General features: G+C 56.8%; 1 protein-coding gene across 1 annotated transcript; it reads left to right on the forward strand.

The window, feature by feature from the left end:
• Window positions 1-1,819: 1,819 nt before the first annotated feature.
• CACNG8 (calcium voltage-gated channel auxiliary subunit gamma 8) lies at window positions 1,820-14,575 on the forward strand. Its single transcript, XM_045988540.1, has 5 exons — window positions 1,820-1,879; window positions 2,571-3,037; window positions 10,671-10,754; window positions 11,813-11,953; window positions 13,528-14,575. The coding sequence occupies exons 1-5, from the start codon at window positions 1,860-1,862 to the stop codon at window positions 14,313-14,315; spliced, it is 1,500 nt and encodes a 499-aa protein (XP_045844496.1). The 5' UTR covers window positions 1,820-1,859; the 3' UTR covers window positions 14,316-14,575.
• Window positions 14,576-20,040: the final 5,465 nt, after the last annotated feature.

The raw sequence follows: 20,040 nt of genomic DNA on the forward strand, positions 1-20,040 counted from the left end.
CCCCCCAGTGCATCGGAGAGTTGACCTATCATTAACAGAGGTGAGACAGATCTTTTTATTAATCGGAGGTGGGCGGGTGTAGAAGGAAGGTTCTGTGACCCCCCCCCCCCAATTCCGGAGGAAAGAGCCAGCCCCTTCAGAGGGAGAAGGGTTGGCGACCCCCTCATATCCGAAAGCTTTAGAATCGGGGGTCCCCTGCTCCCTCCTCTTTTGCTGCCGCTGACCGATAGACTAAAGGAAGAGTCCCTAAAACCAAACAGATTGCCCCTCGAATCGACAAAATGAAAAGATCTTCAAATCTTTTTCTGATGGAGAATTTCCCTCACTCACCCCGTTTCCATCCCCTGCTTATCTTGGATTGTGGGGTCCAGCAGGGGAAGGGGTACACCTCGGGGTCATGGGCTCACCCCGGGGTGGAAGCAGAGATTGGCTAGGACAGTGGAGGCTTTGGTGCTGGTGGTGAGGGGTACGGATGGGGGAGAAGAAGCCAGGAGACGAGCAGAGGAAACTCAGCGTTTGAAAGAGGAAGGGGGCCAGAACCGAGGACGGGGCCGAGGGGTGCCAGTGTCCAGGGGGCTGATGAATGGGCAAGGGTAGGGGCTGCGTGTAGGCACGCTGGTGGAGATGGGGGAGGGAACACATGTGTGGGGCACTAGGCCCAGTTGCCATGGAGACACCCCCCATAGACAACCTTTCTCAGCAATCCCTCCTAGGAGCAGACCCAGGCAGGGCCAGCTGATTGGGGTGGAAAAGGCCAAGGTCACCCTGGTACTAGGACCCGGGGCAGCTGGGGGGGGGGGGCCCCGGGGGGGTTCCTTCTGTTGGCCTCCAGGCTCTGAACTGTAGCATGGGGTTTGGGGAGGAAGTCTAGGAAACAGTGAGTGGTGGAAGCAGGTAAGGGTTGTGTGCCAGAAGGAGGGCTGGGGTAGAGAAGGCAGGGCAGGGGGTGTGGTGGTGGGCATGCTGTGGAAGACGGAAATGAGCAGACCAGGGCTTGCAAGTGGGAAAGAGAGTTTTCAGTCTCCTGGATGAAATTTTTCTGAGGGGCACTGTCTGTGGGGGGCTCCATTTACATTTGGAAGAAAGTAGGTGTTTCCAGCACAGGAGAAAGAGTAAGGGGAGTTGTGGGGAGGGGGGTCCCAAGAAGGGAAGGTGGTGGAGCTCCTGAAGGGAATTTTCCTGAGTACAGGAGATGTTGGTGGAAGAAGGGGATTCTTGGTGGTGTAAGAGAAGTCAGGTTAGGGAGAAGGGGGGAGGTTCTCGTAAGTTAAAGAGAGTGGGAGCTCCAAGTGAGTCGGGGAGATCTAGACTTGGGGGATTCATCAGTGTGATGAAGATAACAGGGAATCAGAGCTCCAGTTAGGGGATTTGGAGGCAATGGGAGGTGGTGGAAGGGCAGAGGAATGGGGTGGGGGGAATGCTGGGCAGAGTGGGGGACTTTCCCTGGACAGCAGTGGGAGTCTGGGTCAAACATCAGGAGATTTCTGAATGGAGAGGAACTGGGGGTCTGGGGGAAGGGATTCTTGTGAGTAGCTTCTCCGTGGAGCTCATGGAGGAAATTTTTCTTAATGGAGGAGGAGAGAGTGATGGCTGTGATGAGTTTGCCTAAGTTGTAGAGACAGTGGGGGCCAGATTCGGAAGACTTCTTGAAGCAAAGCAGAGGGTGGGGGATTTTGCTTGAGTCCAAGACGTAGTAGGGGATTGGGGCTGGTCCAAGGGAGACAGTGGGGACTGTAGAGTGAGTTTGAGGGGGCTGGAGACATCCTTCTAAACCAGAGGGTTCCATGTGCTGGTGGCCCATTAGAATCCCCCAGGGAAAATTTTAAAACCTAGATACTCAGGGACCACACCCCAGACCAATGAAATTGAAATTGCTCAGGTGCGGCTCAGGTGGGGCTCAGGTATCCTGATCTCTAAGGTCCTTCCGTGATTTCCAGCTGCGCTTGAGGTTGAGAACCCTGGTCCAGAGACATAGGGGTCTGAGTGGGGACAGGAGAGGACAGGAGTGGGAGTGGGAGTGGTGGTGACCACGTGGTTCTTAGTTGTGCAAACAGCGAGGATCCACTGGGATCTCTGAGGAGAGAGATTGAGAGATTTCTGTTTCTTGAGGAGAGGACACAGTAGGCGAGGAGGTGAAACTTGCAGGGGACGAGGGGAGCAGGCAGAACCCTGAGAGATAAGAACGGTGATGGGGCTCTTGTAGGTTCCTTGGGAGGAGGAAGCCCGGGGGCCAGAGTAGGGGGCGGGCGGCCTTCCCGGTGGGTAAGACGTGAGGACGGGGCGGGGGGGGGGGGGGAGGAGGGGGGGAGGAGCAGGAGGGCGCAGGAGGGGGGTCTGCAGCGTCAGGCTCGGTGGGGGGGAGCGGTTTCTCCCAGTGGGGTTTGGTGGAAAGCCTGCCCTGGGCCGAGGGAGACTTTCCAGAGAAAGGGAGGCAGGGAGACCCCTAGTGGAAGGAGTTTCTTCAAGCCGGGGGACAGTGGGGGTCCGCTGTGGGGTCAGGGCGGCGGTGGGGGAGGCGCGCTCCTTCTCGACTAACCCTGTAACCCTGTGTCCGCTCCCGCCCCCACCAGCCGGCGCCCATGGCCGCCCTCTGACCCCCTCCCGGGCCGCGCCGCCTCCTCCTCGCCCGCCCCCGCGCAGCCCGGCCGGCCCCGGCCCCCACTTCTGCCTGCGCTGTGCCCCCCCCCAGCCGCCGGCACGGCCCCGCCCCCGCTGCCCCGGTGGTGGCCCACGGCCCCCCGGCTCCCCGTGGTCAAACTGGAGTCGCTGAAGCGCTGGAACGAAGAGAGGGGCCTCTGGTGCGAGAAGGGGGTGCAGGTGCTGCTGACCACGGTGGGCGCCTTCGCGGCCTTCGGCCTCATGACCATCGCCATCAGCACCGACTACTGGCTGTACACGCGCGCCTTCATCTGCAACACCACCAACCTCACGGCCAGCGACGACGCGCCGCCCCACCGCGGGGGCAGCGGCTCCTCGGAGAAGAAGGACCCCGGCGGCCTCACCCACTCGGGGCTCTGGAGGATCTGCTGCCTGGAAGGTAGGGTGCGGGGGGGCCCGGCCTCGCGCCCCTCCTCCCCTCCAGACTCCGCGGGCCAGGGACCCCCCTCCGCTGGCTGTTTATGTTCCCTCTCCCGGGGTCCGGGCCCCCCTCCTGTACCCCCTCACCCCGCCCCGCACACCGTCCCCTCCCCTCCGGCCCTAGTGGCCCGCCTGCTGCCCACCCCATCCCCCCCTTTGCCTCCTCCCTCCACCGTGCCCTCTGCCTTCCTTCTTCCTTCCCTCCCCTTCCCTTCTCTCCCGGGGAACCCCCCTTCCTCTGCTGGGCAGGCTGGCCTCCTCCAGGCCCCCTCTCAGCTGCTCTCCACAGACACCCCACCCCGGTCCCCACTGCTCCCTGACTCCTGCTTCCTCCTCCTGGGCTGTTTCTCCCGAAGACATCATGGGTCATGGTCGTGCCCTCTCTGGTCAGTCACCCTCTCCTCTCTTCCCTCCTGTAGACTCCGGTCACGTTGGCCCTCTCCATTAGGATTTCCTCCAGCCCAGCCTGGCCCAGGCCTCCTCTGCCTCATCTTCACTCCACTCACGCCTCCTTCCTCCTCTTCCTCCTCTTTGAACACCTCACTCACTCGGGGACCCTAAGACCACCGTCTCTCCCGGTCTCCATCTCTGCTCTGTCCTTGGGTGCTGCTCTCCGTCTTGTAGCCCTTCTCCATGCTGGGGGGGCCTCCACCTCGCCCTCTGCTCACCTACCCACTGCTGTCCTCTCCCTGCCCCCCGCCAGCCCCTCCTCCCTCCTGCTCAGCGGCTTCTGCACAGCTCTGGGCCCGGGGCTGGAGGCAGGACATCTGGGTCCCAGGCCCACCATGCTTCTGTCTGCTGTGTGATCATTTGTTCACCTCCCTGAGCCTCATGGCTCTTATGTGCAACTCCACAGTCCCAAACCTCTCCTCCCGCACCAAAAAGACCAAGATCCCTCCACTTCTTCATCCCTCTCTGTTCCCTTCCTTTCCTCCTCTCTTTTGCTGAGCACTCACGGTGAGTGAGGAGTGCAGTTGTCTCCTTTAATCCTGTGAGGCAGGATCCTGTCGGGGATGAGGAAACCAAGGCTCAGAGAGGTTAAGCCACTTGCCCAAGGTCACCCAGCTGTGACTGGGGCAGAGCCAAGAGAACCCAGGTCTCAAGGATGGGATGTGCTGATATGCTTTGTCTGGTGTGCCAAGTGTTTAAAACTGAAACCAAAATCCGAATCGGTTGCCAACATTTAAAAATAGGGAGACTTCACATTGAAAATCTGATTTCCAGCTTCTTTTGAACTAGTGGAAAATCTGACAGCACAGGGCCTCATTCTGCAGTGGTCACGACTGGCCGGTCCAAGCAGCCGCTGCCCCTGCAGATCAGGCATGCGGTGTACACATCCCCACAGTCGCCTCTGCTCCCTGTCCCCTCACATCTGTCCACTGTCTTATTATCGTACTTTCTTCCTCCTGTGGGCGTTCGAGTCGGGTCCATTCACTGGTCTGACCAAACGCCAGGCACCAGCCATGGGTGGGGGCTTGTGTCCTGAAACCCCTAGGACATTGGACAGCATATAATAAGAATGCCATCCATCTGTCCATCCGTCCATCCATCCATCCATCTGTCCATCCATCTGTCCATCCTGTCCATCCATCCATCTGTCCATCCATCCATAGGGCTGATATTTATTGCGTTTACACTATATGCCAGACACTGTTCTAGATTGCGGGGTGAATGGCAGGGAAAAACAAAAGATCCCAGCTTCGTATATCTTCTATTCACGAGGGAGAGACAAATGATAAGAAAGATAAGTAAACAAAACCTTTGGGGTGTTAGCTGGCACTAAGTGCTAAGGAGGACAGGGGACAGGATGGAAAGTGTCAGGACACACGACAGTGCAGGTGAGGAGATGAGGATGGGTTTCACCGAGCAGGTGACCTCGGAGTGGAGGCCTAAAGGAAGGGGACATGGAGCCACGTGGCTCTCTGGAGGGAAGGAAGCCACGGCAGAGGCCCTGAGGTGGAAGCCCAGGTGTCTGACCCCTGGTAACGTGAGCAAGGGGGTGTGGTGGGAGATGCAATCCAAGAGAGAACAGGCCCCATTTCACACATTCTAGGTGCTGGGATGTGACTTGGCTTTCCCATCCTGCATTCCTGACGTACCTAGCGGACAGGAGGGCTGTGGCCGTGCTGGGCAGAGACTGAGGGGTCAGGCAAGAGGGAGGACAGTCAGACGCTTGTCTGGGGTGGGGGTGGGTGGAATTGGAGGAGAGATTTGGATTCAGAGCGTGTCCCAAAGCTAGAGTGGCCGTGGGGGTTGCGGCACTGGTGGCAGGGTGGCTGTGGGAGGCAAGAGAGAGAAAGAGAGAGAGAGAGAGAGAGAGAGAGAGATCGGGGGTCTCCAAGGCAGCGTCTCTCAAACTCAGCACTCTGGACACTTTGGCTGTGGGGACCATCCTGCACACTGTAGGGTCTCGGCAGCATCCTGGCCTCCAACTTTTCTTCTCCATGCCGAGAGCAGTCCCCAAGTCATGACAACCAAAGTTGTCCACTTTCTCTGTCTGGGAATAAATCATCCCTGGTTGGGAGTCACTGCTCCCAAGGTTGTGGCCTGAGCACCTGAGAATGGCCGGGGAGGGGGTTGGGGGGTGGGTGCAGGGGGGCCTCCGGGGGACGGTTCAGCGGATGTTTCATTTTACGTATTTTATTTTCTCTGGTCTAATTTATTGTGAGGATAGCTAGCAGGAGCTCGATTTGGGATGTGTTGCATTTAGGATGCTTTTTAGGGCTATCACCTAGGACAGGGGTGGGCATAGCCGAGGGGCACACGGTCGGTGTTTTAGGCTCTGTGGACTTGTCCCTGTCACAGCCACTCCTGAAAACATCTAAAGAGGACACGTGAGTGAATGAGCGTGGCCATGTTCCAGTTAAACTCGTGTGTGGACACTGACCTCTGGATTTCGTATCTTTCTCACGTGCCACGAAACACTCTCCTTTGATATTTTTTTTCCCATTCATTTAGGAAATGTAAAACCCATTCTTTGCCAGATTTGGCAGGCTGGGTTTGGCCCATGGGTTGTGGATTGCTGACCCCTGATCTAGGCTGTGAGTGATATGCTGTACGAGGCCAGAGTTCAGGGGACAGTCTGGGCTGGCGATATAAATTGAGGGGGTCATTGCATATGGATGGACGAGGTCACCTAGAGAAACATACCAAACAATTAGTTGAAAGGCTCCAGCCTGAGCTAGTCCACTACTAAAAGAGAGATGAGAGAAGCCAGCAAAAGGAGCTCAGAAAGCAAGAGCCATGGAGATTTAGGGGAAATGAGGTAAGTGGGTATCCCGGAAGCCAAAGGAGATGTGGTAAGGAGGGTGTAAATGAAGGCCGGCTCCATTATTACTGTGATCCTCATGTATTTGCCACACGGCGCTCAAAGTAGCCTTGTGTTATACGTACCCCCATCATCCCCACCTTCTAGAAATGCTAGTGAAGGCTCCGAGAAAGTGCAATGACTTTCCCAAGGTCACACGACTCATGGGCAGTCGAGTCTGGATTTGAATCCAGGTCTGTTTTCCTTCCTAGGAGAACAAAGCAAGGCATCCACCAGCCTCCAGCCCACGAGGGACCCGGGAATGTAGAAACCGAGCCCCCCGGACCACTGCCTCCTGAAGGCACTCGATCCCCGGGGATTTTCGGGTTCCGTCCCCATGTCCCTGTGAGTCTCCCGGACAGATGCAGTAGGTAGAGTGACTGAGACACAGACATTGGGACAAGACTGGGTTTGGGTTTACTTCCTGCCTACTGAGGACAGCAGGGTGACCTCGGGCTCCACACTGAACCTCTCTGTGCCTCATTTCCATCCTCCAAGGATTGGGGTTTGCAACACCCCTTAACTCCCAGGGATTGTGGAGGGGTTCAATGAGCTGTAATTGTAAGGTATTTAAAAGGCTAGCAGGCAGAGTAAGGGTTAGATTGTGTCGTTGATATTTTGTTGTTGTTGTTGTTCTAATTATTCAGAATTTAGGTGACTGTCCTGAGTCCCCCCTCTCTTCGTAGCCCAGAAATCTTGGTCTTTTACCCAGCACTGCCCATCACACAAGCTGCATATATGATTTAAAATTTTTCCAGTAGCTACACTCAAACAAGGAAAAAGGAGAAGGCTCAATGAATATAATTTAATAAATAGAATCTACACACTATAATAAATCAATATAAAGGCTAATATCTTTTATTTAACCAAGCATAGCCAAAATATTATCATTTTAATATGTAGTCCATGTAAAAAATTATTGGTGGAATATTATGCATTTATTTCACACTAAGTCTGAAATTCGGTACATATTTTATGCTCACACCTCATCTCAATTGCCACGTTTCAAGTGCCCAGGAGCCACGTGGGGCTGGTGACATGGGTGTGGGTGTAGCTCCCTCCTCAGGAATCAAGACCCGGACCCACAGCTCCAGTCCTTCCAGTGGGGTACCTAAAGCCCCCATGCCCAGCACTTTGCACGTCTCATTATCTCCTCAGTCCCCTCAACTGTGCCGGGGGAAGTGGTGTGAGCAGGAAGCTGATGGCCAGCAAGGGAAGTGAGTCAGCCACAAGGTCACCCGACATGTGAGGGGCAGAGCGGGCTGGAGCCCACTTCTCCATGCACCCTCACGGCAGCACAGCCCCCTCGTCACTCCCACCTACCCAGGTCTGTGCTAGGCAGGCTCAGGGGAGACCCAGGGGCACATTAATGCCATCCCTGGACAGAAAAAGCTCTTGGCTCAGCCTAGTCAGGTCAGATAATACACAGAAGCATGTTACCCAGCTGCCTGTATTCTGCACTTGACCCCGTGTTCCACTGAACCCTTAGCAAAGCCTATGAGGTCATGGCATTGTCCTCATTTCCCAAATGAGGAAGCTGAGTCTCAGGGGCATTCAAGTCCCCAAAGCCACACAGCTGGGAAGCGGCCATCCTGGCATGTGATTTCAGGGACTTGCGCTCCACTGTCTTAAATATGCTCACCTCTGAAGCCCAGGTACAATTAATCTCCTTCCCCTTAATTTACCATCTCCACGGGACTGAGCAGCCTCCCACTCTATGCTCAGTTCTCACCTGTAAAGCAGGGACATCATTATTATCCAGTATCCCTAGGGTTTGTCATAATTCCCAAGTGCATTACTACCTGTCGAATGCTCTAGGTGCCTGGCATGTGGTGCCAGGTGGTGCCTGGCATGTGAATCATACAATATTGGTATTTTTGTGACTGGCTTCCTTCCCTCAAAGTTCATCTGTTTCATCACATCGTTAGAATTCCCTTACTTTTGGAGGCTGAATAATACTCCGTTGAATGTACCGACCACATTCTGTTTCTCCGCTCATTTGCCAATGGGCACTAGGGTTGTTTTTGGCTGTTGTGAATAGTGCTGTTCCTGAAAATGAGGGTACATGTGTTTCTCAGAGACCCTGTTTTGAATCCTTTTGAGTATATATCCAGAAGTGGAATTGTGAGGTCATATAGTAGCACTTTTTAATTTTAAAATGTTTAAATTAATTTTTTAAATGGTAGCAGCTGGTACCATTTTCCATCCCCACTCACAGTGCACAAAGTTTCCAATTTCTCCACATCCCCATCCATGTTTATTATTTTCTGCTTTGCTTTTTTAAATAGTAGCCATCCTAGTGGGTATGAGGCAGTATCTCATGGCAGTTTTGACTTGCATTTCCCTAAGGATTAGTGATGTTGAGCATCTTTTCATGTCCTTGGCCCATTCAATCATACTCTCATAAAAATATTTATTAAGCACTTACTAAGTGCTAGGTGTTGTTCTAGATGCTTGGAAGATAGTAGTGAACAGCCCGTAACTTTATATGCCAGTAGGGCAAACTGCTGTGTGTTTTTAATTCTGCTTCCACCACCCATCAGCTGGGAATTGATTAGTCCTTTCTGTGGCTCTGCTTCCTCATCTGGACAATGGGTAGATGGACTGATATCAACTGAGCGCTTAATTATGTTCTAGTCAAAGTGCTCAATCTCTTTACCTGGCTTCAATCCTCACAACAATTCCATGACGTAGGTCCTATTGTCACCCTTTGTAGGTGAAAGGACTGAAGCAAATTGGCCTAAGTAACACCAACAAGGTCACAGAATCAGGACATGACGGAGTTGGGTTTCATTATCAAGCAGTGTGAGTCCAATTCCCAATGTTCCCAATTGCCAGTGTGCAACACCAATAACATTATCTACTTCATGGGACTCATGGGAACTCTGGATGAGTTAATCCACCTAGGAAGCACTTAGCAAATGTTAGTTATTAGTGGAATTGCTCACTGCCTTATACTCCTTCTTCTCAATCCTTTCCTTTATCCCCATTACTTTCCCCATCATCTTCTGCTTACAATCTCCCCTTCTGCTATCCCTATATTCATAATTTCATTCATTCATTCAACACCCATTTCTTGAGACCTCCCTTCTTTGTGCCAGGCAATGCTAGGGACACACAGAGGAATCAGACTCCATGCCTATCCGCCTGCAGAAACCCCCAGCTTACTGAGGAAAAGAAGCTCATAAAGCAACCCTACGCATGCCCCAAAAAGGGGGGGGAGTAGGGTACCGCAGGGAGATGTTCCACACTGGAGGGGGGTGCTGACCCATCTTTGGTGGGAGGCGTGTGTGTACACGCACGTGCGCACACAAGGGAAAGCTTCCTCAAGCAGGTACCCTGTGAGCTGCCCCCTTGCAACCTAAGTTTTTCACCAGTGAAGAATGTGAACGGAATCCACAGCATGGGCAAAGTCCTGCAGGTTGGAAGGAGCCTGGAGAATCGAGGAATCTAAATGTATTTATTTATATTTATTTACGTATCAATCTCCAGTTATGTGGTAGAAATAGAATAGGAACTTTCCCCAAAGGTGAGAAGATGGGTCCCCAAAGGGTGTGAGGATGAGGATTCTGGGATGGAAGAAGGGGGTGAGACTGCATGACGCCTAGAGGCATACCTCCTCACATGCCTCTACTTGCTCCAGCCACTCCATCTCCTTCCAGAGGATTCCAGGTAAGAGACTGGGAATCCCTCTCCCTATAGGCAGAACTGAAGAGACTACAACTCCCATGGTCCACTGGGGCTGCGCTCTCACAATTGGGACTCAAGACTTCATAGGCTCATGGGAAATGTAGTCCTCGCCTTCTGCGCGCTCCTTCGTTTTCCCACGAACTCTCAGACCCATCGACAAGTTCAGAGTCGCAGAGCGCCTTGACATTGCTGAGATCGGCGCCTTCTTTCTCATAGCGGGGGAAAACAGAAGGCCAGAGAGGTTGAGTGTCCTAGCCCGGGTTACAGGGCAAAGGTCTTTGTGGCCTTTTAGTGAGTGTTGCATGGTTTTTACTTTTTGGGTTTTTTTTTTTCCGCCCTTTCCTTTCTTTCTTTCTCTCTTTCGTCTTCTTCTTCTTCTTCTTTTTTTTTTTTTTTTCTTTTCTTTTTTTAACTGCTGGGAAAACTGAGGCCAGAGAAGTTTAGTTTGTCCCTGAAAGGCTCGGGAGCCAGGATTTCCTGCCTCCCAATAGGCCCAGAGAGAGGAGGGGTTTGGGGAAGGAAAGGGTCTTTTCTCACCGGGGGTTCTTCCCACTCTTAAGTGTCCCCCGCCACCATCCCCCCCATCCCCCTCCAGGGTTGAAAAGAGGCGTCTGCGTGAAGATCAACCATTTCCCGGAGGACACGGACTACGATCACGACAGCGCGGAGTATCTGCTCCGTACGTGGGGGTCTGAGTCAGAGTGGGGGGGCGGGGCTGCTGCGCCTGGGCCGGGGGCGGAACGCGGAGGGAGGGGCGGGGGAGCGCACTTAGATCGACAGGCAGGGAAGAACTTGCCGACCAATCCAGAGCCGGCGGCTGAGATCCTCTGGACCCCAATTGGTTCAGCGATCCCTCTCCCGCCCCCTCCTCTCACCTTGGGTTGGGCTGAGGGGGGATCCCGGGAGGTGACTGGCCGTCTTACAGCCCAAGCTCGCGGAGACACTGCTCCGTGACTGGTTGTCGGTTTCTGGCTGGGATTGGCCGCTGCGCCCCGGCAGGCAACCTGCAGCGCGGACTGGCCACTCTCAAGAGCTGGCCGGGGAAGCCGGTGGTGCGATTGGTAGCTACCCCGAGAACGCGGCAAATCCTGAATTATGATTGGCTGCGGCCTCAGCGGAGCTCAGAAATCGCAAAATCCGTTTGCTGGGGTCTGGAGGGTGGGTGGAAAGGACTGCAGAGAGAAAGACAGACAGACGGACACACACACAAGCGAAGCCCGGAGGAATAGATGGATCCGGGCAGAAGGATAGGGGGTGGGGCACAGAGGGAGGAAGGGCGGGAAACCCAGAGAGAGAGATGAAGCCCGGCAGAAAGGGGGTGGGCAAGATACTAAGAGATTCGATAAATCCAGAGAAAGGAAAGAAATACGTAGAGGAGAAGGAGAAAGATAAAAAGAGGCAGGGTCCACAGAGAAGAACAGAGACGAAGTATGATTCTGGGAAATAAAAAGGGGGAAAAAAAATGTGCCAGGAGAGAGAATACTAGGCCGAGGGAGAAAGAAAAGCAGGAAGAAAAAGGCGGGAGAGGAGATCGGACGGAGAAACAGAAAAATTTTAAAGAGGAGAGAGAATGAAAAAAAAAAAAAAATCAATGGCCAGAACACAGGCAGAGAGCGAGAATTGGAGGATTCTAGCGAGAGGAGCGGAAACAGGAGGCGCCGCGCTCGAGGGGCCCGGAAGGCCGCATCTGATGCCCTGGCCCCCACCCTCTCTCCCCTCCTCTCCTCTCCCTCGCAGGGGTCGTGCGGGCCTCCAGCATCTTCCCCATCCTCAGCGCCATCCTGCTGCTGCTCGGGGGCGTGTGCGTGGCGGCCTCCCGGGTCTATAAATCCAAGAGGAACATCATTCTGGGCGCAGGGATCCTGTTCGTGGCAGCAGGTGAGAGGCAGAGGGAGGGGGCGGCGGGCCGGGACGGCCACCTGCGCGGGCGCACGTGGGGGTGTGTGTGTGTGCGCGCGTGCCTGTGCGCGCGCGCGCGCGTGCCTGCGTGTTTGTAAAGCCACCTTGCCCCAGGCGCCTGCTGGGGCCTGGAGCCTTCCTAGGCTCTTCCTGAGCTCCATCGCCACCCGCTGGGCAAGGTAGGTGTCGCCTTTGCGCCGTCTTTGGGGGGAACAAGCCAGCACTGACGGGTGTCTAGCGCGTAATTGGGAATGCGGGGAGCTCAGGTTCCGAAGCCCGCGGTCCTGTAGACGGAAGGGGCGGGGCTTAGGAGAAGGGTGGGGCCTTGAGGCAACTGGGGTCTTGAGGATCGAGGGGCGGGGCAGGCATCCCGAGGACAGAGCGCGAGAGGGAGAAAGGGAATTGGCCCAGATGGAGGGGAGGAACCTGTTTTAGGGGGCGGGGCCTCGTGAACCCCGGTCGATCCAAGAGGACCTTGCCCTTGCACACCATGTAGAACAACTTCGAGTGAGGCTTCCCCGCATCCCTGTCTTGCCGTCTTTTCTACGTGAAATGAGTAGTGCTGGGAAATGCAAGGGGACAGAATCTAGAGAAGGGGGAGATTTAGCATGAAGAGAAGATGGGGCAAGATCTGCTTTTGGGCCAGAGGACTCAAAGGCGGGGTACGGGCGGAGAAGCCGCCTCTGGACCCGCAGGGGACGGGGTTTGATAAGTTGGAGGCGGGGCTTAGGGTAGCAGTGGGGGCCCGATCCAGTAAGGGCGAATTTTAGACCAGCAGGGGGAGGGCCTAGACTAGATAACCAGTCTGGACTGATATCACGAAAGGAAGAGTTTAGATCAGCACGGGACTGAGCCTAGAGAATCAGAGCGGAATTACCACATTAACAGTTTAAACGAGTTTAGGGCTCGGGAGAAAACCTAGGTTTATAACATTAAAGATTGAGTTAGACTACTTAGGGTAGGGCCTGGAAAGCCAGGCCGGGATTACGTCATCACGGGCAGGGTTTAGACAAGACCAAACAGAGCCTGGACCCGCTGGGGCCAGGTTTCGACCAGACTAGAGGAGATAGAGCCTGTGCTAGCTGGGCTTGGGGGCTTTGACCCTCTAGGGCTGGGGCCTAGATCAACTGGGAAGGAGTTTAGACCGACCGTGACAAGATCTGGGCCAGCCAGGGCCTGGACCAGCTGGGGCATGGTCCCCAGCTAGCCAGGGAGAAGTTAGAACATCTGGGACCGCACGGTGATCATTTGGGGCGGGGCTTATGCCCTTCGGAAGTGGAGATTAGACCAGCGTGGGCTAGGGCCTGGGCCAGCTCGGCAGGAGTTAGAGCACCTGGGACGGGACAGGGATCCTTTGGGGCAGGAATTAGACCACCGGGGGTGGAGCTTAGACCACCGCAGGGCGGGTTGTGGGCCAGCTCGGGAGGAGTTAGAGACCTGGGACCGGACTGTCCCGACGGTGGGGGCTGTGCCGCAGGGCGGGGCGGGGCGGGGCGGGCCGGGGGCGGGGCCGGGGTGGCCTCCAGGCTCCCGTCTGACCGTCCCCCGCCCAGGCCTGAGCAATATCATCGGCGTGATCGTGTACATCTCGGCCAACGCGGGCGAGCCGGGCCCGAAGCGGGACGAGGAGAAGAAGAACCACTACTCGTACGGCTGGTCCTTCTACTTCGGCGGGCTGTCGTTCATCCTGGCCGAGGTGATCGGCGTGCTGGCCGTCAACATCTACATCGAGCGCAGCCGCGAGGCGCACTGCCAGTCTCGCTCGGACCTGCTCAAGGCCGGCGGGGGCGCGGGCGGCAGTGGCGGGAGCGGCCCCTCGGCCATCCTCCGTCTGCCCAGTTACCGCTTCCGCTACCGCCGCCGCTCCCGCTCTAGCTCCCGCTCCAGCGAGCCGTCGCCGTCGCGGGACGCGTCTCCCGGCGGCGCCGGGGGCCCGGGCTTCGCCTCCACGGACATCTCCATGTACACGCTCAGCCGCGACCCATCCAAGGGCAGCGTGGCCGCGGGGCTGGCGGGGGCCGGCAGCGGCGGCGGTGGCGGCGGTGGTGGCGGCGGCGGCGGCGGCGGCGGCGGCGGCGGGGCGTACGGCGGCGCGGGCGCGGGCGCGGGCGGCGGCGGGGCGAGCGCCGAGCGGGACCGCGGGGGCGCGCCTGGCTTCCTCACGCTGCACAACGCCTTCCCCAAGGAGGCGGGCGGCGGCGTCACGGTCACGGTCACCGGGCCGCCCGCCGCGCCCGCCCCGCCCGCACCCGCGCCCGCCGCGCCCGCCCCCGGGACCCTGGCCAAGGAGGCCGCCGCCTCCAACACCAACACGCTCAACAGGAAAACCACGCCGGTGTAGGGGCGCGCGCCGGGGGGCGCCGAGGGGGCGTGTCCGGGGCGCGTGCGCGGGCGCGCGTGCAACGAGGCTGCCGTGGGGGCGGGGGCGGGGGCGCCCCTCCCTCCCCGCGAGCGCGCTGGAGACTGCTTGGCCTTCCCCCGCGCCCCGCGCTCCGATCGGGGACCCCCACCCCAAGGGCGGAGGCCGTTGGGAGCGGGCGTCGTGTTTTATTTTTTTGTGGGATGGGGGGAGGGGGGAGGGCCATGGAGTTTTTTTGCAGTTTTGAGATGTTTTCTTTTTAATGTTTTGCTGTGTGCATGTGGGGGCGGGGCGGGGCGGGGGGGGGGAGGGAGGGACTCCCAGCCCAGCCCAACTCCTGGAGAGGGGCCCATAACACACGAATATATAGTTATACCTACAAACTATATATATATGCCCTATGTGAAGAGGCAGAAAGGTAAAGAGAAGGCTTGCAGAAAGGCAAGGTAACAAGGAATGGACGTGGGCATTCATTCACTTTTTCATTCATTATTCCGCAAGGGTTTATTGAGTGCCTGTTGTGCACCAGGAAGGTCCTGGGGAGGGAACATAATGGCCACAGAGGGTGACTCGTTCATTCGTTATCCGAAATCCATTGGTATACTTAAGCACTAGGCATTGGGGTGGCCGCTGAGCCTACAGAAGGAAGACAGCGTTCCCCAATGTCATCATAGAGTTTGTTGCATCTTGTGCAAAAGACATTCATCAAAGAACTGTATATACAAAGAGTAAGTTACAGTTAGAACCCAGGAGAAATCTGAAATGCTTTGACTTGCTCTGTTAGGGAGGTGTAACCCAATTTAAAAGTTAGGAATATTTTAGCTGACATTGAAAGGATGACAAGACACCAGCCGGCTGAAGCTGGGGGAAGTATCTCAGCCAGGGAGCAGCATATGCAAAGGCCCTGGGGCAGGAAGAGCTTCCAGGGAGGGCTTAGGTGTAGCAAGCCAGGTGCAGATGGGACAAGACAAAGCTGGAGAGGTAGACACAGCTTGACTGCCCAGGGACTTGTAGGTTAGGTCAGGAGTTTGGATTTCATTCTGAGGGCAGCAGGGAGCCATGGAATGGCTTTAAGCAGGAGCACAATGTGAATAGGGTACAAAAGGGAGGCCAGAAATCAAAGAGCAGAGAGAGAGGCAGAGGCAGGCTGAAATTCAGCATCAAACACAGGCCCTGGTCCTTGAAACTCCCATTCCTGGGAGGAAGCAGGTAATCACAAAATCCTAGAGCACAGCAAGGCGTCTGGTGTACAGGAGAAGCCCTGTCTCTGTGGGACTTAGACATTTGTGTCTCATTCATGCATTAATTCAGCCATTCACTCATTGACATTTCTGTGCCTCTGCTAACATACCAGTCAGTGTGCGTTGGGATCAGGGTCCCCCGAGATGAAACAGACTGTACCCTTGCTCCCGAGGTGGAGTCGTGAAAAACTGTAATGTGGGCAGGGTGATTGGGGCCATGACAGGAACTATGATGGACACCTTGAATGGAGAACACAGTGACCGAGCTCCAGCAGTGGGCTGTACTCTGGGAAACTTCCCAGAGAACCTAATGCCCAGCCGAAGTTTAAGAAGGATGCATAGGGACCTGTCAAGTGACAAAGGCGGTGACCCAGGCATGGGCCAGGGGGAGTGACATGGCACGCTGTATTGGGGACAGGGTTCAAAGTTCTGGGACATTGCAGGCCTGGGTAGGGTCGGAGGTCAGGTCAGAGAAGGAGCTAGAGGCCAGAGCTGAAAAGTGCTGGCGTGCCGGATGAAGGAGTTTGGGCTTCATTCTGAGGGCAGTGAGGAGAAATGGGAGTTTTGAGCAGCAGAAGTCCAGGACTGGATTGCGTATTAGAAGGAGCCACTTGGGAAAGTGGTGAATGGGAGGCTGATGCTCTGGGATAGAGGAGAAGAGGGCCACAGGTGAGCTGAGCAAGGGCTGTGGGGGTGGGGAGGATGGATTCAAAGGCCACCGGGGATGCAGAAGGGACGTTGCTTCATGGATGTCCCTTCATTTGCTCAGTAAATATTTCCTGTGTGCCAGGCCCTGTGCCTGGCCATACTGGGGGCTGGAGATGCTTCAGATCCTGCCCAGCCCTCTAGGGCTCCCAGTCTGGTGGGAAGACAGCCTGGGACATGGAGGGGGAGGAAGCGGTCATTGGTGGTGCCAGGGGCTTCAGCAGCCTCTGTTCTGATGACAGGAGGCAGCTGAGGGAGGGATGGGATCAGACTGGGTGTTGGGAGTTCCCCTCGGGGGCTCTATGGGTGGACTAGAAACAGGGAGAGCCTAGAGGGCAGGGAACCAGGGAGGAATTCCCAGGGAGCAGTTTTAGGGAGAGTGGGTAGAAAATGTGGAGGAAGGACTACAAGACAGACTGTAGGGAAGCTCAATGGAGAGAAAGGACAGGGTCAAGATGGGTGGGAGGGTGAGGGGGTAGAACTGGTTGGGGGGCATGGATTCTAGAGTCCAAAGGCCAAATATAGAGCAAGAAAGAGGCAAGGATGGGGGGGATGGGGAGGAGTGGAGAGATGGGAAGAGCGGGGTTGGGTGAGGGGATGTAAGAGAACACTGGGTGAGTCACAGAGCCGGGGAAAGTTTGAAGACCCTGAGCGTGACCAGAGGGGGAGAGAGAGGGGGGCCAAGGTGCACATGTCAGAGCATGGATGTCTCAGAGACACACAAAACTAAATAGAGACAGAGAGGTGGAACCACAGAGAAGGATCCAGAGATCTGCCCCGAAGCAAGCGTGGAGACAGGATAGGAATGACCCACTTCTTTTGTTTGTGTTCAGGATTAGTATGCAAGTATTTATCAAGTGCCAAACTGTTCTAGACCCAGGCTAGGCCTACGGAATGTGGTGGGCAGTCAAGGTCCTGCCCTCTGGGATCCCCAGGAGAGACCAACGATAAACACTGCAATTACCAAGAGGTGAATTAACACTATCCAGGGTGTGGTGACAGTGATGGGACATGGGACTTCAGGCCTCACTGCAGTGGTGACATTTGAACAGATATGGGACTTGTCACATGGAAAGGGGACAGGACAAGCATTCAGGCCACCCAAGGTGGCACGGGAGGTTTGGGAGGAGGCCCTGTGGCAGGCTGATTAACAGGGGTGAGCACGGTGGGGCAAGGTCAGGGTGTAGGCTCGGTGCCCATCCTGTAGTCCTGGGAAGAAATTTGCATTTTAGGAAGCCTGAGTGACAGAAAGAGGAATTATTAATCGGGCTTGCACAGCACCAAGCTGTGGTGTGTTGCCTGGAAGGGGGTCCTGGAACAAGGAATCGGGATTTGGGTGGGAGGGACCAGGTGTCCTCCTTCGGACACATCAAATTGTAGATGCCTGCCTGAAACCCAAGTCAGGGTATCCGGTAACCCGCTGGATATGTGAGCTTCAGGGAGAAGCCATGGCTGGTGATATAAGTTTTGGAAAGGTCAGCATACAGGAGACATTGAAAGCCATGGGGCTGCCCTGAGTTGGGGGGAGGGGGCTAGAGGGAGAATGCGGACAGAGAGGTGACCCTGGCTAGAGGCTCAGGGTCATTTATGTGGGGGGGAGAAGAGAATGTAGCAAATGAAGCCCAGGGGGAGGGGGTGACCATGGGGTAGGCAGTGGCCAGTGGGACTGAGAACTTGCAGAGAAAGCCCAGGAGCCAGAGGATGGCGAGGTCTGGCCTGGTAAGAGGTCATTTCAGTGCAATGGTTGAGACCAGAGGAAGGGAAAGGGCCAAGCCACTTTTTAGCATGAAAATTACAAGGGCTTTCATACCAAAGAAAGTTCATACTCTTTTTGGGAAAAGAGAGCAAGGGGAGGCAGGACAGAACCGCGCACTCCCAAGTGACTTAGCTCGGGTGCGATGCAGACCAGGGGGTGGGGGCTGGGGTGGTAGGCAACCCGGGCCAGGAGGGGAAGATGGAGTCAGGGCATGGGCACTGTGCTGCCGGGGCAGGGTGTGCTCTGAATGCTCTGGCTCCCCTCTGGATCCTGCCAGGCTCAGGAAAGGAGAGAACAGGTGTCACTCATTTAAGAAGGAGTCCCAGGCCTTCCAGGAGCCTGGCCAGCAATCTCCCAGCTGCTGGTTGAGAGACAGGGAGCAAGGCTGGTTAGAACGCAGAGGAAGGCGCGTCCCGACGGGGGCACCTTCCCCTCCCTTGGGAGGACCTGTCTGTGTGTCACATCTCATTTCATCCACCTGTCCATCCTTTTAAGTCACCGGATGCACATCTCCCAAGGCCTCCTGTGTGTCCAGTCCTGGGCTGGGCGGTGTTGAGGACAAAGATGAGTCTCTCCTGTACCCTGCCCTGGCCCAGGCTGGTGGGAGAGCCGGACACACACACACACACACACACACACACACACACACACACGGTCACATTCCAGGCAACTCATGCTGCAATGCAAGCCACACAGGGTGTTGAACGTGTCCACAGCAGGGCGGACAGACAGGGCCAGGGTGCACCCCCGGAGCGGCCAAACATGGACGGACGGAAGAGGTGGTGGAAGGTGGGTCCCACCCGGCCTGTCTGCACAAGGGCTGAGGGAGGGGGTGAGGGGTGAAGATCAGGCCCTGCTGCCATTCCACATGGCTGTCCCTGTCCCTGCCCCCAGGGGAGCTGAAACTGCATGGAAGGTCCCCTGGGGGCCCCCTGTCTAATAAACTCGATGACGAGGACTGTGGTTCTGGTTCCAGGGCCCCTGACACCCAGCCTCTCCCCGAGGCCTGCCCCTTTCACCCCTGGGGTGCCGAAGATGCCAGCACCAGTATGAGTTCTTGCATCCATCAAGACCCAGGGGTCTGAGTCCCAGGGGTTCGGGCTTCCAGCCCCCTCCTCCCTCAGACCCAGGAGTTCAGGCCCCCAGCCTCCCCCCTCAGACCCAGGAGTCCAGGCTGCCAGCCCCTCCTCCTCCCTCAGACCCAGGAAGTCCAGGCCAGCCCCTCCTCCCTCAGACCCAGGAGTCCAGGACCCCAGCCCCCTCCTCCCTCAGACACAGGAGTCCAGCCCCCCAGCCCCCTCCTCCCTCAGACCCAGGAGTCCAGGACCCCAGCCCCCTCCTCCCTCAGACACAGGAGTCCAGCCCCCCAGCCCCCTCCTCCCTCAGACACAGGAGTCCAGCCCCAGCCCCAGCCCAGCCCCTCCTCCTCCCTCAGACCCAGGAGTCAGGGGCCCCAGTCCCTCCTCCCTCAGACCTAGCAATTCAGGCTCCCAGCCAGGCCTGCTCCGGACCCCAAATCCAGGTTCCCTGCCACCGTGGAGATCAGGCGCTTGCCCCTTAAGGAAATAAAAGTCCCCTCGGACTCCAGCCGGGTCAGGACCCCGCCCCCAGGCCCTCCTCCCGGGGCAGCTTCCCTCCTCCCCTCGCGTCCCCTTAAAATACCCAGGGTCCCTATGGCAACAGGCGCTGGGCGACAGGTGCGGGTGTTATTTACGGGTCGAGCCTGAAATAGCCCGGGAGGGCGCGGGGGTAGGCTGGTGGGGCGAGGCCGGACGGAGCCCAGCGGCGCGTCGGGGCGGAGCGGGCGGCGACTTGCAGGACCCGACGGCTCGGAGGCGTCGCGGAGCTGGGGCCGGCGCGGCGCGGAGGCAGGAGAGCGAGAGGGGGTCCTGCCCGGGAGACCGGGGTGGGAGGCCTGCGGGAGGCAGCTGGCCTGGAGCTGAGCCTGGAGCCCTCCCGGCCCGGCAGGCCCTGGGAGCCCGGGGGAGGGGGAGCCGAGTGATCC

Source organism: Meles meles, chromosome 19 (assembly GCF_922984935.1).
Source record: "Meles meles chromosome 19, mMelMel3.1 paternal haplotype, whole genome shotgun sequence".
In the NCBI taxonomy this organism is placed as follows: domain Eukaryota; kingdom Metazoa; phylum Chordata; class Mammalia; order Carnivora; family Mustelidae; genus Meles; species Meles meles.

What these genes read in the sequence shown, in the direction of transcription:
- CACNG8 (XM_045988540.1), top strand. Translation starts at nt 1,860, where the DNA reads ATGAAATTGAAATTGCTCAG. An exon ending in CAGCGCGGAGTATCTGCTCC is followed by an intron (nt 10,755 to 11,812) that starts GTACGTGGGGGT and finishes TCTCCCTCGCAG; the next exon opens with GGGTCGTGCGGGCCTCCAGC. An exon ending in GATCCTGTTCGTGGCAGCAG is followed by an intron (nt 11,954 to 13,527) that starts GTGAGAGGCAGA and finishes TCCCCCGCCCAG; the next exon opens with GCCTGAGCAATATCATCGGC.